The 17,471-nt window shown below is 59.7% G+C and overlaps 3 protein-coding genes across 3 annotated transcripts in view; all 3 read left to right on the top strand.

Annotated features, from left to right (window-relative positions):
* Positions 1 to 13,091, top strand: part of MYBPC2 (myosin binding protein C2) — a gene marked incomplete at its 5' end in the record, with an annotated part of 38,307 nt that extends 25,216 nt beyond the window's left edge. Inside the window, 6 exons of the mRNA XM_069883081.1 lie at positions 2,235 to 2,374; positions 5,493 to 5,652; positions 6,355 to 6,491; positions 11,215 to 11,401; positions 12,262 to 12,304; positions 13,002 to 13,091. Coding sequence (XP_069739182.1) covers positions 2,235 to 2,374; positions 5,493 to 5,652; positions 6,355 to 6,491; positions 11,215 to 11,401; positions 12,262 to 12,272 — 635 coding nt within the window. The remainder of the gene's footprint in view (positions 1 to 2,234; positions 2,375 to 5,492; positions 5,653 to 6,354; positions 6,492 to 11,214; positions 11,402 to 12,261; positions 12,305 to 13,001) is intronic.
* On the top strand, positions 726 to 2,151 carry LOC138735174 (major royal jelly protein 5-like). The gene is made up of 2 exons (XM_069883080.1): positions 726 to 800; positions 1,526 to 2,151. The coding sequence occupies exons 1-2, from the start codon at positions 726 to 728 to the stop codon at positions 1,898 to 1,900; spliced, it is 450 nt and encodes a 149-aa protein (XP_069739181.1). The 3' UTR covers positions 1,901 to 2,151.
* A 913-nt stretch (positions 13,092 to 14,004) lies between the features above and the next one.
* On the top strand, positions 14,005 to 17,137 carry LOC138735176 (isochorismatase domain-containing protein 2-like). The gene is made up of 3 exons (XM_069883082.1): positions 14,005 to 14,062; positions 16,092 to 16,255; positions 16,856 to 17,137. Exons 2-3 carry the CDS (start codon positions 16,124 to 16,126, stop codon positions 17,135 to 17,137), a joined length of 414 nt encoding a protein of 137 aa, XP_069739183.1. The 5' UTR covers positions 14,005 to 14,062; positions 16,092 to 16,123.
* The last annotated feature ends 334 nt before the right edge of the window (positions 17,138 to 17,471 follow it).

The raw sequence follows: 17,471 nt of genomic DNA on the forward strand, positions 1-17,471 counted from the left end.
TGGAGATGGTGGAGATGGAGATGGTGGAGGTGATGGAGAGGATGGAGATGGAGAGGATGGAGATGGAGAGGATGGAGAGGATGGAGAGGATGGAGATGGTGGAGATGATGGAGGTGGTGGAGATGGTTGAGATGGAGATGATGGTGGAGATGGTGGAGATGGAGAGGATGGAGATGGAGAGGATGGAGATGGTGGAGATGGTGGAGATGGTGGAGAGGATGGAGATGGTGGAGAGGATGGAGATGGTGGAGATGGTGGAGATGGTGGAGAGGATGGAGATGGTGGAGAGGATGGAGATGGAGATGGTGGAGAGGATGGAGTTGGTGGAGAGGATGGAGATGGAGAGGATGGAGGTGATGGAGATGGTGGAGATGATGGAGATGGTGGAGATGATGGAGAGGATTGAGATGGGATGGGATGGGATGGGATGGAGATGAAGATGATGGAGAGGATGGAGAGGATGGAGATGATGGAGATGGTGGAGATGATGGAGATGGTGGAGATGGTGGAGATGGAGAGGATGGAGTTGGTGGAGAGGATGGTGAGGATGGAAATGGAGAGGATGGAGCGGATGGAGATGGTGGACAGGATGGAGATGTTGGAGAGGATGGAGAGGATGGAGATGGGATGGAGGGGATGGAGATGCTGGAGATGGAGATGGTGGAGAGGATGGAGATGGTGGAGAGGATGGAGATGTTGGAGATGATGGAGGTGATGGAGATGGGATGGAGATGGAGATGATGGAGGTGGTGGAGGTGGTGGAGATGGTGGAGATGGTGGAGATGGAGAGGATGGAGATGGTGGAGAGGATGGAGAGGATTGAGATGGGATGGAGATGGAGCGGATGGAGATGGTGGAGAGGATGGAGATGTTGGAGATGATGGAGAGGATGGAGATGGGATGGGATGGGATGGGATGGAGAGGATGGAGTTGGTGGAGTTGGTGGAGAGGATGGAGATGGTGGAGAGGATGGAGATGGTGGAGAGGATGGAGATGTTGGAGATGGTGGAGAGGATGGAGATGGGATGGGATGGATGAGGTGAGATGAGACAGGATGAGATGGATGAGATGGGATGGGATGGATGAGGTGGGATGAGATAGAGGAGATGAGATGGATGAGGTGGGATGGGATAAGGTGGATGAGATAGGATTGATGAGGTGAGATAGATGGGATGGGATGGATGAGGTGAGCTGGGATGGAGATGAAGATGATAGAGATGGTGGAGAGGATGGAGAGGATGGAGATGGAGAGGATGGAGATGGCTGAGAGGATGGAGATGGAGAGGATGGAGATGGAGAGGATGGAGATGGTGGAGAGGATGGAGATGGTGGAGAGGATGGAGATGGTGGAGAGGATGGAGATGATGGAGGTGGAGATGATGGGATGGAGGAGGTGGGATGGGATGAGATAGAAATGAAGATGATGGAGAGGATGGAGAGGATGGAGAGGGTGGAGATGGAGAGGATGGAGGTGATAGAGATGATGAAGAGGATGGAGGTGATGGAGATGATGGAGAGGATGGAGATGGTGGAGAGGATGGAGATGGTGGAGATGGTGGAGATGGTGGAGATGGTGGAGATGATGGAGAGGATGGAGATGGAGAGGATGGAGATGGAGAGGATGGAGAGGATGGAGATGGTGGAGATGATGGAGGTGGTGGAGATGGTTGAGATGGAGATGATGGTGGAGATGGTGGAGATGGAGAGGATGGAGATGGAGAGGATGGAGATGGAGAGGATGGAGATGGTGGAGAGGATGGAGATGGTGGAGATGGTGGAGATGGTGGAGAGGATGGAGATGGTGGAGAGGATGGAGATGGAGAGGATGGAGATGGTGGAGAGGATGGAGATGATGGAGGTGGAGATGATGGGATGGAGGAGGTGGGATGGGATGAGATAGAAATGAAGATGATGGAGAGGATGGAGAGGATGGAGAGGATGGAGATGGAGAGGATGGAGGTGATAGAGATGATGAAGAGGATGGAGGTGATGGAGATGATGGAGAGGATGGAGATGGTGGAGAGGATGGAGATGGTGGAGAGGATGGAGATGGTGGAGATGGAGGAGGTGGGATGGGATGAGATGGAGATGAGGATGGTGGAGAGGATGGAGGTGATGGAGATGGTGGAGGTGGGATGGAGATGGAGATGATGGGCTGGGCTGGGGCACCTGGGAGCCCTGGGGCGGTGTCGTGGGGGTTCCTGGGGTTCCTGGGGGCACTGGTGTGTCCGCAGAGCGTCCGGGGCCCCCCAAGGGGGTGCGCGTGGCCGAGGTTTGGGGGTTCAACGCGCTGCTGGAGTGGGAGCCGCCCAGCGACGACGGCAACGCCGACATCACCGGCTACACCGTGCAGAAAGCCGACACCCGCACCATGGTGAGACCCTATAGAGACCCTATAGAGACCCTATAGAGACCATAGAGACCACAGAGACCATAGACACCCTATAGAGACCCCAGAGACCCCATAGAGACCCCAAAGAGACCCCACAGAGACCATAGAGACCCTATAGAGACCCTATAGAGACCCTATAGAGACCCTATAGAGACCCTATAGACCCCACAGAGACCCCACAGAGACCCCATAGAGACCCCATAGAGACCCACAGAGACCCTATAGAGACCCCACAGAGACCCCATAGAGACCCCACAGAGACCCACAGAGACCCCACAGAGACCCTATAGAGACCCCACAGAGACCCCACAGAGACCCCATAGAGACCCCATAGAGACCCCACGGAGACCCCACAGAGACCCCATAGAGACCCCATAGACCCCATAGAGACCCCACAGAGACCCCACAGAGACCATAGAGACCCATAGAGACCCCATAGAGACCCCACAGAGACCCCACAGAGACCATAGAGACCCATAGAGACCCCACAGAGACCCCACAGAGACCCCACAGAGACCCCATAGAGACCCCACAGAGACCCCACAGAGACCCCACAGAGACCCACAGAGACCCCATAGAGACCCCATAGACCCCATAGAGACCCCACAGAGACCCCACAGAGACCATAGAGACCCATAGAGACCCCATAGAGACCCCACAGAGACCCTATAGAGACCCTATAGAGACCCCACAGAGACCATAGAGACCCATAGAGACCCCACAGAGACCCCATAGAGACCCCACAGAGACCCCACAGAGACCCCATAGAGACCCCATAGAGACCCCACAGAGACCCCATAGAGACCCCACAGAGACCCCATAGAGACCCATAGAGACCCCACAGAGACCCCACAGAGACCCATAGAGACCCCATAGAGACCCCACAGAGACCCATAGAGACCCCATAGAGACCCCACAGAGACCCTATAGAGACCCTATAGAGACCCCACAGAGACCATAGAGACCCATAGAGACCCCACAGAGACCCCATAGAGACCCCACAGAGACCCACAGAGACCCCACAGAGACCCCATAGAGACCCCAGAGACCCCACGGAGACCCCACAGAGACCCCACAGAGACCCCATAGAGACCCATAGAGACCCCATGGAGACACATAGAGACCCCACGGAGACCCCACAGAGACCCCACAGAGACCCATAGAGACCCCACAGAGACCCCAGAGAGACCCCACAGAGACCCCACAGAGACCCCACAGAGACCCCATAGAGACCCCATAGAGACCCCACAGAGACCCTATAGAGACCCCACAGAGACCATAGAGACCCATAGAGACCCCACAGAGACCCCACAGAGACCCCACAGAGACCCCATAGAGACCCCATAGAGACCCTATAGAGACCCCACAGAGACCATAGAGACCCATAGAGACCCCACAGAGACCCCATAGAGACCCCACAGAGACCCCATAGAGACCCACAGAGACCCCATAGAGACCCCACAGAGACCATAGAGACCCCACAGAGACCCTATAGAGACCCCATAGAGACCCCATAGAGACCCACAGAGACCCCATAGAGACCCCATAGAGACCCCATAGAGACCCACAGAGACCCCATAGAGACCCCACAGAGACCCTATAGAGACCCTATAGAGACCCCACAGAGACCATAGAGACCCATAGAGACCCATAGAGACCCCACAGAGACCCCACAGAGACCCCACAGAGACCCCATAGAGACCACAGAGACCCCACAGAGACCCCTAGAGACCCCATAGAGACCCCTAGAGACCCCACAGAGACCCCACAGAGACCCCACAGAGACCCCATAGAGACCACAGAGACCCCACAGAGACCCTATAGAGACCCCATAGAGACCCCATAGAGACCCACAGAGACCCCATAGAGACCCCATAGAGACCCCATAGAGACCCACAGAGACCCCATAGAGACCCACAGAGACCCCATAGAGACCCCACAGAGACCCTATAGAGACCCTATAGAGACCCCACAGAGACCATAGAGACCCATAGAGACCCCACAGAGACCCCACAGAGACCCCACAGAGACCCACAGAGACCCCACAGAGACCCCACAGAGACCCACAGAGACCCCACAGAGACCCCTAGAGACCCCATAGAGACCCCTAGAGACCCCACAGAGACCCCACAGAGACCCCACAGAGACCCCATAGAGACCCCATAGAGACCCCACAGAGACCCCATAGAGACCCACAGAGACCCTATAGAGACCCCACAGAGACCCCATAGAGACCACAGAGACCCCACAGAGACCCCTAGAGACCCCATAGAGACCCCTAGAGACCCCACAGAGACCCCACAGAGACCCCACAGAGACCCCACAGAGACCCCATAGAGACCACAGAGACCCCACAGAGACCCCACAGAGACCCATAGAGACCCCATGGAGACCCCACAGAGACCCCATAGAGACCCCATAGAGACCACAGAGACCCCACAGAGACCCCTAGAGACCCATAGAGACCCCATGGAGACACATAGAGACCCCAAAGAGACCCCACAGAGACCCCATAGAGACCCACAGAGACCCTATAGAGACCCCACAGAGACCCCATAGAGACCCCACAGAGACCCCATAGAGACCCACAGAGACCCTATAGAGACCCCACAGAGACCCCATAGAGACCCCATAGAGCCCATAGAGGCCCCATAGAGGCCCCATAGAGACCCCATAGGGACCCCATAGAGACCCCACAGAGACCCCATAGAGACCCATAGAGAACATAGAGATACACAGAGACCCCACAGAGACACATAGGGACCCCTAGAGACCCCATAGAGCCCATAGAGACCCCATAGAGACCATAGCGACCCCATAGCGACCCCATAGAGACCCATAGAGCCCATAGAGGCCCCATAGCACCCCATAAGTGACCCATAGCAACCCATAGGGACCCATAGTGACCCATAAGTGACACATAGTGCCCCATAAGTGACCCAGAGCGACCCAGAGCGACCCATAAGTGACACATAGCGACCCATAAGTGACCCAGAGCGACCCATAAGTGATCCATAGAGACCCATAAGTGATGCATAGCGACCCATAGTGACCCCCAGCGCCCCATAAGTGACCCCTAGCCCCCCCCCGTGCCCCCCAGGAGTGGTTCACGGTGTACGAGCACAACCGGCACCCGCGCTGCACGGTGTCCGAGCTGGTCATGGGCAACGAGTATCGATTCCGCGTCTTCAGCGAGAACCTGTGCGGGACCAGCGAGACCCCGGGGGTGTCCTCCAACACCGCCGTCATCCCCAAAGCAGGTCGGGGGGGGGCGATTTGGGGGGGCTCTGAGGGGTTTGGGGGGGTCCCGGGGGTCCTGGGGGGCAGCTATGGGGCTGGGGGGCCTGTGGGGCTAGTGAGAGCCTGTGTGGGGCTAGTGAGAGCCCAAGGGTGGGGGCCAAAGGCAGGTCTGGGGGGGCTTTGGGGGGGGCTTTGAGGGATTTGGGGGGGATTTGGGGGGGCTCTGAGGGGTTTGGGGGGGTCCTGGGGGTCCTGGGGGGCAGCTATGGGGCTGGGGGGCCTGTGGGGCTAGTGAGAGCCCAGGGCTGGTGGCCAAAGGGGGGCTTTGGGGGGGCTTTTGGGGGGGCTTTGAGGCGTTTGGGGGTGTCCATGGGGGGGCATTTGGCTATTTTGGGGTTCCCCTCCCTCTCACCCCCCCCCATTTTTTGGGGGTTCAGGGCTTCCCCCCTCTCTCACCCCCCTCTCCTTGCACTTTGGGGTCCCCCCTCCCTCTCAATCCCCCCTCCTGCTATTTTGGGGTCCCCCTCCCTCTCACCCCTCCATATTTTGGGGGCTCAGGGGGGTCCCCTCCCTCTCACCCCCCCCAATTTTTTTGGGGTTCAGCGCTTCCCTGCTCTCTCACCCCCCTCTCCTTGCACTTTGGGGTCCCCTCTCCCTCTCAATCCCCCCCCCATGATATTTTGGGGTCCCCCCCCGACCGTACCCCCACTTTTCTCCCCTAGGTGTGACGCTGAAGCCCCCCCAGTTCCAGGAGCACGACTTCCGCCAGGCCCCCCAATTCCTCACCCCCCTCGTGGATCGAAGCGCGGTCGCCGGCTACACCACCGCCCTCAACTGCGCCGTCCGGGGGCACCCCAAGGTCCAGCCCCCATTTTGGGGTCCCCCCGACTCTGCCCCCCAAGTTTGAGGGGGTTGGGGTGCAGCTAAAGGGCTTGGGGGGCAGTTTTGGGGTCCCCAGCCCTGTCCCCCCCACCCAGATCAAGATAGAGAGAACCCACTGTGGGTGGTTCCAGAGGGTTTTGGGGTCCCCCTAAAGCTTTTGGGGTGCCCCCCTAATGGTTTTGGGGTGCAGGGGGGGTCCCCCCGACTCTGCCCCCCAAGTTTGAGGGGGTTGGGGTGCAGCTAAAGGGCTTGGGGGGCAGTTTTGGGGTCCCCAGCCCTGTGCCCCCCACCCAAACCAAGGAATGGAGAACCCGCTGTGCGTGGTTTTGGGGTCCCCCCTAAAGCTTTTGGGGTGCCCCCTAATGGTTTTAGGGTGCAGGGGGGTCCCCCCGACTCTGCCCCCCAAGTTTGAGGGGGTTGGGGTGCAGCTAAAGGGCTTGGGGGGCAGTTTTGGGGTCCCCATCCCTGTCCCCCCCACCCAGATCAAGATATAGAGAACCCGCTGTGGGTGGTTTTGGGGGTCCCTAAAGCTTTTGGGGTTCAGGGGGTGTTATTTGGGGGTTCAGGGGGTGTTATTTGGGGGTTCAGGTGAGTTTTTGGGGTTCGGGGGGGTCCCCAACCCTGTGTCCCCCCCCCATCCCAACATGATGTTCCCCAAGAACCAAGGATTGGGGGGTACTTGGAGGGGATTGGGCTGCGTTGGGTGGGTTTGAGGGATCTGGGGTTGATTTTTGGGGTTCAGGGGGTGGTTTTTTGGGGTTCAGGTGAGATTTTGGGGTTCGGGGGGGTCCCCAACCCTTTGACCCCCCATCCCAAGCTGATGTTCCCCAAGAACCAAGGCTTGGAGGGTTCTCGGAGGGTTCTTGGAGGGTTCTTGGAGGGGATTGGCTTGTGTTGGGTGGGTTTGAGGGATCAGGGGTTGATTTTTGGGGTTCAGGGGTGGTTTTTTGGGGTTCAGGTGAGATTTTGGGGGTCAGGGGGGTCCCCAACCCTGTTTTCCCCCCATCCCAGGGAGTGGTGGCTGTAGAACCAAGGCTTGGAGGGTTCTTAGAGGGTTCTTGGAGGGTTCTTGGAGGGGATTGGCTTGCGTTGGGTGGGTTTGAGGGCTCAGGGGTTGATTTTTGGGGTTCGGGGGGTGGGTTTTTTGGGGTTCAGGTGAGTTTTTGGGGTTCAGGGGGGGTCCCCAACCCCGTGTTGTCCCCCCCCAGCCCAAGAACCAAGGTCGGGGGTGTTCTTGGAGGCTTCTTGGAGGCTTCTTGGAGGCTTCTTGGAGGGGATTGGCTTGCGTTGGGTGGGTTTGGGGTTTCGGGGTTGATTTTTGGGGTTCAGGGGGTGTTTTTTTGGGGTTCAGGTGAGATTTTGGGGTTCAGGGGGGGTCCCCAACCCCGTGTTGTCCCCCCCCAGCCCAAGAACCAAGGTCGGGGGTGTTCTTGGAGGGTTCTTGGAGGGTTCTTGGAGGCTTCTTGGAGGGGATTGGCTTGCGTTGGGTGGGTTTGGGGTTTCAGGGTTGATTTTTGGGGTTCGGGGTGTGCTTTTTTGGGGTTCAGGTGAGTTTTTGGGGTTCGGGGGGGGTCCCCAACCCCGTGTTGTCCCCCCCCAGCCCAAGAACCAAGGTCGGGGGTGTTCTTGGAGGGTTCTTGGAGGCTTCTTGGAGGCTTCTTGGAGGGGATTGGCTTGCGTTGGGTGGGTTTGAGGGCTCAGGGGTTGATTTTTGGGGTTCGGGGGGTGGGTTTTTTGGGGTTCAGGTGAGTTTTTGGGGTTCGGGGGGGGTCCCCAACCCCGTGTTGTCCCCCCCCAGCCCAAGAACCAAGGTCGGGGGTGTTCTTGGAGGGTTCTTGGAGGCTTCTTGGAGGCTTCTTGGAGGGGATTGGCTTGCGTTGGGTGGGTTTGGGGTTTCGGGGTTGATTTTTGGGGTTCAGGGGGTGTTTTTTTGGGGTTCAGGTGAGATTTTGGGGTTCGGGGGGGTCCCCAACCTTGTGTCGTCCCCCCCCAGCCCAAGAACCAAGGTCTGGGGTGTTCTTGGAGGCTTCTTGGAGGGTTCTTGGAGGGGATTGGGTTGCGTTGGGTGGGTTTGAGGGCTCAGGGGTTGATTTTTGGGGTTCGGGGGGTGGGTTTTTTGGGGTTCAGGTGAGTTTTTGGGGTTCAGGGGGGGTCCCCAACCCCGTGTTGTCCCCCCCCAGCCCAAGAACCAAGGTCGGGGGTGTTCTTGGAGGCTTCTTGGAGGCTTCTTGGAGGCTTCTTGGAGGGGATTGGCTTGCGTTGGGTGGGTTTGGGGTTTCGGGGTTGATTTTTGGGGTTCAGGGGGTGTTTTTTTGGGGTTCAGGTGAGATTTTGGGGTTCAGGGGGGGTCCCCAACCCCGTGTTGTCCCCCCCCAGCCCAAGAACCAAGGTCGGGGGTGTTCTTGGAGGGTTCTTGGAGGGTTCTTGGAGGCTTCTTGGAGGGGATTGGCTTGCGTTGGGTGGGTTTGGGGTTTCGGGGTTGATTTTTGGGGTTCAGGGGGTGTTTTTTTGGGGTTCAGGTGAGATTTTGGGGTTCGGGGGGGTCCCCAACCTTGTGTCGTCCCCCCCCAGCCCAAGAACCAAGGTCTGGGGTGTTCTTGGAGGCTTCTTGGAGGGTTCTTGGAGGGGATTGGGTTGCGTTGGGTGGGTTTGAGGGCTCAGGGGTTGATTTTTGGGGTTCGGGGGGTGGGTTTTTTGGGGTTCAGGTGAGTTTTTGGGGTTCAGGGGGGGTCCCCAACCCCGTGTTGTCCCCCCCCAGCCCAAGAACCAAGGTCGGGGGTGTTCTTGGAGGCTTCTTGGAGGCTTCTTGGAGGCTTCTTGGAGGGGATTGGCTTGCGTTGGGTGGGTTTGGGGTTTCGGGGTTGATTTTTGGGGTTCAGGGGGTGTTTTTTTGGGGTTCAGGTGAGATTTTGGGGTTCAGGGGGGGTCCCCAACCCCGTGTTGTCCCCCCCCAGCCCAAGAACCAAGGTCGGGGGTGTTCTTGGAGGGTTCTTGGAGGGTTCTTGGAGGCTTCTTGGAGGGGATTGGCTTGCGTTGGGTGGGTTTGGGGTTTCAGGGTTGATTTTTGGGGTTCGGGGTGTGCTTTTTTGGGGTTCAGGTGAGATTTTGGGGTTCGGGGGGGGTCCCCAACCCCGTGTTGTCCCCCCCCAGCCCAAGAACCAAGGTCTGGGGTGTTCTTGGAGGCTTCTTGGAGGGTTCTTGGAGGGGATTGGGTTGCGTTGGGTGGGTTTGGGGGCTCAGGGGTTGATTTTTGGGGTTCGGGGGGTGGGTTTTTTGGGGTTCAGGTGAGTTTTTGGGGTTCAGGGGGGGTCCCCAACCCCGTGTTGTCCCCCCCCAGCCCAAGAACCAAGGTCGGGGGTGTTCTTGGAGGCTTCTTGGAGGCTTCTTGGAGGCTTCTTGGAGGGGATTGGCTTGCGTTGGGTGGGTTTGGGGGTTCGGGGTTGATTTTTGGGGTTCAGGGGGTGTTTTTTTGGGGTTCAGGTGAGATTTTGGGGTTCAGGGGGGGTCCCCAACCCCGTGTTGTCCCCCCCCAGCCCAAGAACCAAGGTCGGGGGTGTTCTTGGAGGGTTCTTGGAGGGTTCTTGGAGGCTTCTTGGAGGGGATTGGCTTGCGTTGGGTGGGTTTGGGGTTTCGGGGTTGATTTTTGGGGTTCAGGGGGTGTTTTTTTGGGGTTCAGGTGAGATTTTGGGGTTCAGGGGGGGTCCCCAACCCCGTGTTGTCCCCCCCCAGCCCAAGAACCAAGGTCGGGGGTGTTCTTGGAGGGTTCTTGGAGGGTTCTTGGAGGCTTCTTGGAGGGGATTGGCTTGCGTTGGGTGGGTTTGGGGTTTCAGGGTTGATTTTTGGGGTTCGGGGTGTGCTTTTTTGGGGTTCAGGTGAGATTTTGGGGTTCGGGGGGGGTCCCCAACCCCGTGTTGTCCCCCCCCAGCCCAAGAACCAAGGTCTGGGGTGTTCTTGGAGGCTTCTTGGAGGGTTCTTGGAGGGGATTGGGTTGCGTTGGGTGGGTTTGAGGGCTCAGGGGTTGATTTTTGGGGTTCGGGGGGTGGGTTTTTTGGGGTTCAGGTGAGTTTTTGGGGTTCAGGGGGGGTCCCCAACCCCGTGTTGTCCCCCCCCAGCCCAAGAACCAAGGTCGGGGGTGTTCTTGGAGGCTTCTTGGAGGCTTCTTGGAGGCTTCTTGGAGGGGATTGGCTTGCGTTGGGTGGGTTTGGGGTTTCGGGGTTGATTTTTGGGGTTCAGGGGGTGTTTTTTTGGGGTTCAGGTGAGATTTTGGGGTTCAGGGGGGGTCCCCAACCCCGTGTTGTCCCCCCCCAGCCCAAGAACCAAGGTCGGGGGTGTTCTTGGAGGGTTCTTGGAGGGTTCTTGGAGGCTTCTTGGAGGGGATTGGCTTGCGTTGGGTGGGTTTGGGGTTTCAGGGTTGATTTTTGGGGTTCGGGGTGTGCTTTTTTGGGGTTCAGGTGAGTTTTTGGGGTTCGGGGGGGGTCCCCAACCCCGTGTTGTCCCCCCCCAGCCCAAGAACCAAGGTCTGGGGTGTTCTTGGAGGCTTCTTGGAGGGTTCTTGGAGGGTTCTTGGAGGGGATTGGCTTGCGTTGGGTGGGTTTGTGGGCTCAGGGGTTGTTTTTTGGGGCTCAGGGGTGGTTTTTTGGGGTTCAGGTGAGATTTTGGGGTTCGGGGGGGGTCCCCAACCCTGTTTCCCCCCCCCCCAGCCCAAGGTGGTGTGGCTGAAGAACCAAGTGGCCATCGGGGAGGACCCGCGGTTCCTGGCTCGGCACAGCCAGGGGGTCCTGACCCTCCAGATCCGCAAACCGGGACCCTTCGACGGGGGCACCTACGGCTGCCGCGCCGTCAACGAGCTGGGGGAGGCCCTCACCGAGTGCAAGCTGGAGATTCGGGGTACGGGGGGGACCCCAAAACCGGAGGGGGGACCCCAAAACTTGGAGGGGGGCCCCGAAATTTGAAGGGGTGGGGGGACACACTAGGGAGCTGGGGAGGGAGAAGTGGGGTCTGCAAGGAGATGGGAGAGGGGCAAGGGGGGGATTTTGGGGTGCAGGGGGGGCTCCTGAGGGTCTCAGGGGGGTCCCCAAAACTGGGATGGGACCCTAAAACACGGGGGACCCCAAAACTGGAGGGGGGAGCCCAAAGCTTGGAGGGGGACCCCAAAACTTAAAGGGGGGGGAGGACAATAGGGAGCTGGGGATGGAGAAGTGGTGGGAGGGGGGCAAGGTGAAGATTTGGGGGTGCAGGGGGGATCCCCAATATCTGGGGAGGGTCCTGAGAGTCTAGGGGGACCCCGAAATCGGGGGGGACCCCAAAACTTGAGGGGAGACCCCAAAACTTGGAGGGGTACCCCGAAATTGGAGGGGTGGGGGGACAATAGGGAGCTGGGGATGGAGCAGTGGTGGGAGGGGGACAAGGGGAAGATTTGGGGGTGCAGGGGGGGTCCCCAATATCTGGGGGGGGTCCTGAGAGTCTAGGGGGACCCCGAAATCGGGGGGCACCCCAAAACTTGAGGGGGGAGCCCAAAACGTGGAGGGGGACCCCAAAATTGGAGGGGTGGGGGGACAGTAGGGAGCTGGGGATGGAGCAGGGGGGGATTTGGGGGTGCAGGGGGGGTCCCCAATATCTTGGGGGGGTCCCGAGGGTCTTGGGGGACCCTAAAACCGGGGGGACCCCAAAACTTGAGGGGGGACCCCAAAATAGTGTGGGGGGGGCTGTCAGCACCCCAATTTTTTGCTTCCCCCCCCCCCTTCCAGTGCCCCAGTGAAGGTGAAGGCGGCGCCTGAAGAGAGAGGGGGGGTAATTAAGGGGTTAATTAGGGGGGTTAATTAGGGGGGGGTTAATTGGAGGGGGGTTAATTAGGGGGGGGTTAATTGGGGGTGATTAGTTAGGGGGGATAATTGGGGGGGTCATTAAGGGGGGTTCTTGGGGGGGTTTAGGGGGGAGGTAAGTGGGGGGTTAATTGGAGGTGATTAATTGATTAATTAAGGGATTAATTGGGGTGATGGGGGGTTGATTGGGGGATTAATTAAGGGGTATTTAAGTGGGGGGTTAATGGGAGGTGATTAATTGGAGGGGTTAATTGGGGGTTAACTGTGGCGTTGATTGGGATGATTAATTAAGGGGTGATTAATTAAGGAGTGTTTGATTAGGAGGGTTAATTGGGGTGATTAATTAAGGGGTGTTTGATTGGGGTGATTAATTAAGGAGTGTTTGATTAGGAGGGTTAATTGGGTTGATTAAGGGGTGTTTGATTGGGGTGATTAATTAAGGGGTGTTTGGGAGGGTTAATTGGGGTGATTAATTAAGGGGTGATTAATTAAGGGGTGATTAATTAAGGCCTGATCAGTTGAGCACATTAATAGGGGGTTCATTGGGGAGGGTTTAATTAGGGGGGGCGACTAATTAAGGGTTAATTAAGGGCTTCATGGGGGTGGTGATTAATTAGGGGGCTTAATTAGGGGGTTAATTAATTAATTACCCCCCTTCCTTCCAGATCCACACCCTGTGGCTACATTTAACCCCCTCCCCCCTCAATAAACTGAGACCCCGTGTCCGTCCGTCTGTCCGGGAGTCTCTGACTGGGGCCTCGTGTCCGTCTGTCCGTCCTGGGGGGCTCTGGGGGGTCCCTCGTGTCCGTCTGTCCGTCCTGGGGGGCTCTGGGGGGTCCCTCGTGTCCGTCTGTCCGTCCTGGGGGGCTCTGGGGGGGTCCCTCGTGTCCGTCTGTCCGTCCTGGGGGGCTCTGGGGGGTCCCTCGTGTCCGTCTGTCCGTCCTGGGGGGCTCTGGGGGGTCCCTCATGTCCGTCTGTCCGTCCTGGGGGGCTCTGGGGGGTCCCTCGTGTCCGTCTGTCCATCCTGGGGGGCTCTGGGGGGTCCCTCATGTCCGTCTGTCCGTCCTGGGGGGCTCTGGGGGGTCCCTTGTGTCCATCTGTCCGTCCTGGGGGGCTCTGGGGGGTCCCTTGTGTCCGTCTGTCCGTCCTGGGGGGCTCTGGATGGATGTGGGGGGTCCCTTGTGTCCATCTGTCTGTCCTGGGGGGCTCTGGATGGACATGGGGGGGTCCCTTGTGTCCATCTGTCCGTCCTGGGGGGCTCTGGGGGGATCCTTTGTGTCCATCTGTCCGTCCTGGGGGGCTCTGGGGGGTCCCTTGTGTCCGTCTGTCCGTCCTGGGGGGCTCTGGGGGGTCCCTCGTGTCCGTCTGTCCGTCCTGGGGGGCTCTGGGGGGTCCCTCGTGTCCGTCTGTCCGTCCTGGGGGGCTCTGGGGGGTCCCTCATGTCCGTCTGTCCGTCCTGGGGGGCTCTGGATGGACATGGGGGGGTCCCCTGGGTCCCTCTGACCCCGTTAGGCCACGCCCCCTCGCTCAAGCCACGCCCCCTTCCCCATAGACCGCGCTAGCCGAACCCACGTGACCACGCCCCTCATCAGACCACGCCCCCTCAGCTGTCAATCACCCATTGAGGCCACGCCCCTCAACCGGAAGCCCCGCCCCCTCGGCCCTTCCCCTGCCCCTCAGCGCCGCGCGGCCTATCCGAGCGCGGGACCTCGGGGCCTCCGGAGAGGTAAGAGCCCCCCCCAAGGGGAAACGAGGCTCCCCCCGGGGCTAAACGAGTCCCCCCGAGGTATAAAGAGCCCCCCCCATCTTAAAATACGGAGTTGGGGGGCTGGGGGGGGCTCCGACCCCTCGTAGGGGCCTCCGACCTTCCCTCCGCGCCGGTTCGAGCCCTTTCCGGGTCCCTTACGCCGCGCGGGAGGGGGCGGGGCTTGGGGCCCGGGGCTCAGCGCTGATTGGCTGAGGGGGCGGTGGGGGGCGGGGCCCGGAGCTCCGCGCTGATTGGCTGCTCGGGGGGGCGGGGTGGAGTGGGAGGAGCGATCACGTGACCCGCAGGGGGGCGCCTCCGCGGCTGTCACGTGACCCGAGCCGGGTTGGGGGTGGGGGTGGGGCGGGGCCGGCGCGTCCGGGGGTCACGTGAGCCTCGTGCGGGCTCCGGGCGGCGCGTCGCGTGACCCGCACCGGCGCGCGCTCCTGTCACGTGACACGCGTGTGAGCCGGGGTGGGTCACGTGGCACGTGTGTGAGGCAGTGTGGGTCACGTGACATGCGTGTGAGCTCACAAATGGGTCACGTGACCTGAGTGTGAGTCGCTGTGGGTCACGTGACACGAGTGTGAGCTCACACCTGGGTCACATGACCCGAGTCTGAGCCGCTGTGGGTCACGTGACACGAGTCTGGGTTCACATGACACGAGTGTGAGCTCACAAATGGGTCACATGACCTGAGACTGAGCCGCTGTGGGTCACGTGACACGAGTGTGAGCTCACACGTGGGTCACGTGACACGAGTGTGAGCTCACAAAATGGGTCACGTGACCTGAGTCTGAGCTGCTGTGGGTCACATGACACGAGTGTGAGCTCACACCTGGGTCACATGACTTGAGTGTGAGCCGCTGTGGGTCACGTGACACGAAGTGTGAGCTCACACCTGGGTCACATGACCCGAGTCTGAGCCGCTGTGGGTCACGTGACACGAGTGTGGGGTCACATGACACGAGTGTGAGCTCACAAATGGGTCACATGACCTGAGACTGAGCCGCTGTGGGTCACGTGACACGAGTGTGAGCTCACACGTGGGTCACGTGACACGAGTGTGAGCTCACAAATGGGGTCACGTGACCTGAGTCTGAGCCGCTGTGGGTCACGTGGCATGTGCGTGAGCTCACACGTGGGTCACAAGACATGAGTGTGAGCTCACACCTGGGTCACATGACCTGAGTCTGAGCGTGCAGATCACATGACATGAGTGTGAACTCACACCTGGGTCACGTGACCTGAGTCTGAGCCGGTGCAGATCACATGACACAAGTGTGAGCTCACAAATGGGTCACGTGACCTGAGTGTGAGCCGCTGTGGGTCACGTGACACGAGTGTGAGCTCACACCTGGGTCACATGACTTGAGTGTGAGCGGCTGTGGGTCACGTGACACGAGTGTGGGGTCACATGACACGAGTGTGAGCTCACAGATGGGTCACATGACCTGAGACTGAGCCGCTGTGGGTCACGTGACACGAGTGTGAGCTCACACGTGGGTCACATGACACGAGTGTGAGCTCACAAATGGGTCACGTGACCTGAGTCTGAGCCGGTGCAGATCACATGACACGAGTGTGAGCTCACAAATGGGTCACGTGACCTGAGTGTGAGCCGCTGTGGGTCACATGACACGAGTGTGAGCTCACACCTGGGTCACATGACCCGAGTCTGAGCCGCTGTGGGTCACGTGACACGAGTGTGAGCTCACACGTGGGTCACATGACACGAGTGTGAGCTCACAAATGGGTCACGTGACCTGAGTCTGAGCCGGTGCAGATCACATGACACGAGTGTGAGCTCACAAATGGGTCACGTGACCTGAGTGTGAGCCGCTGCGGGTCACGTGACCCCCGTGCGAGCTCCCACTCGCTCCCCTTGTGACCCCCCCCCCCGCCTCGCGCGTCTCCCGTGTCACCGCCAGGCGGTGACACGGGAGACGCGCGAGGCTTGGGGGGGGCAGCTCACGCGTGGGCCTCGTGCCACACGTCCTCGTGCCTCCAGGTGCCCCTTGCGCACGCGCGCGTGCGAGCGCCATGGCCGCCTCCCGCCTGGGCCTCCTGGCCCCGTCCCGCTCGGATCCTTTTGCTCTGCGACCTCCAGGAGCGATTCCGACACTCGGTCGCCTTCTTCCCGAGGTCGTCGCCGTCGCCAACCGCGTCCTCCAGGTTGAACCCCCAAATCTGACCCCCCCAAACCCCTGACACCCCCATATCTGACCCCCCAACCCCCTGAACCCCCAAATCTGACCCCCCAAACCCCTGACACCCCCATATCTGACCCCACTGAACCCCTGAACCCCCATATCTGACCCCCCAAACCCCTGAACCCCCATATCTGACCCCCAACCCCTTGAACCCCCATATCTGACCCCCCAAACCCCTGACACCCCCATATCTGACCCCACTGAACCCCTGAACCCCCATATCTGACCCCCCAAACCCCTTGAACCCCCATATCTGACCCCACTGAACCCCCAAACCCCCATATCTGACCCCACTGAACCCCTGACACCCCATATCTGACCCCACTGAACCCCAAACACCCATATCTGACCCCTCGAAACCCCTGAACCCCCATATCTGACCCCCGAACCCCCTGACACCCCCATATCTGACCCCACTGAACCCCAAATCCCCATATCTGACCCCCCCAAACCCCTAGGACCCCAATATCTGACCCCACTGAACCCCAAACCCCCATATCTGACCCCCCTGAGCCCCCAAACCCCCTGGGACCCCAATATTTCCCCCCTCCTTTCCCCTCAGGGCTGCCGGGTTTTGGGGGTGCCGGTGGTGGTGACCGAGCAGCGCCCCGACATCCTGGGTCCCACCGTGCCCGAATTGGGGGTTCAGGACCTCCCCAAGCACCCCAAAACCTGCTTCAGCATGTTGGTGCCGGCGGTGGAGGCCGAGCTGAGGGCGAACCCCAAAATCGAAGCCGCCATCCTCTGCGGCATCGAGACCCAGGCCTGCATCATGGTCAGAGGGGGGGCACCCCAAGATTTTTGGGGGGGTCACATGAGCTTTTGGGGGGACCCAGGGGGCTGAGGGGGCTGGGGGAGCCAGGATTTGGGGGGGGGGGACCCCAAAATCGAAGCCGCCATCCTCTGCGGCATCGAGACCCAGGGCTGCATCGTGGTCAGGGGGGCACCCCAAAATTTTTGGGGGGTCACGTGAGCGTTTGGGGGGGACCCAGGGAAATAGAGGGCTGGGGGGGTCAGATATGGGGGTTCAAGGGGTTTTGGGGGGTCAGTGGGGTCAGATATGGGGGTCCCAGGGATTTTGGGGGTTCAGAGGGGTCAGATATGGGGGTTCAAGGAGTTTGGGGGGGTCAGATATGGGGGTTCAAGGGGTTTGGGGGGTCAGATATGGGGGTCCCAGG

The sequence above is a fragment of the Phaenicophaeus curvirostris genome, unplaced genomic scaffold, assembly GCF_032191515.1.
Source record: "Phaenicophaeus curvirostris isolate KB17595 unplaced genomic scaffold, BPBGC_Pcur_1.0 scaffold_543, whole genome shotgun sequence".
Lineage (NCBI taxonomy): Eukaryota > Metazoa > Chordata > Aves > Cuculiformes > Cuculidae > Phaenicophaeus > Phaenicophaeus curvirostris.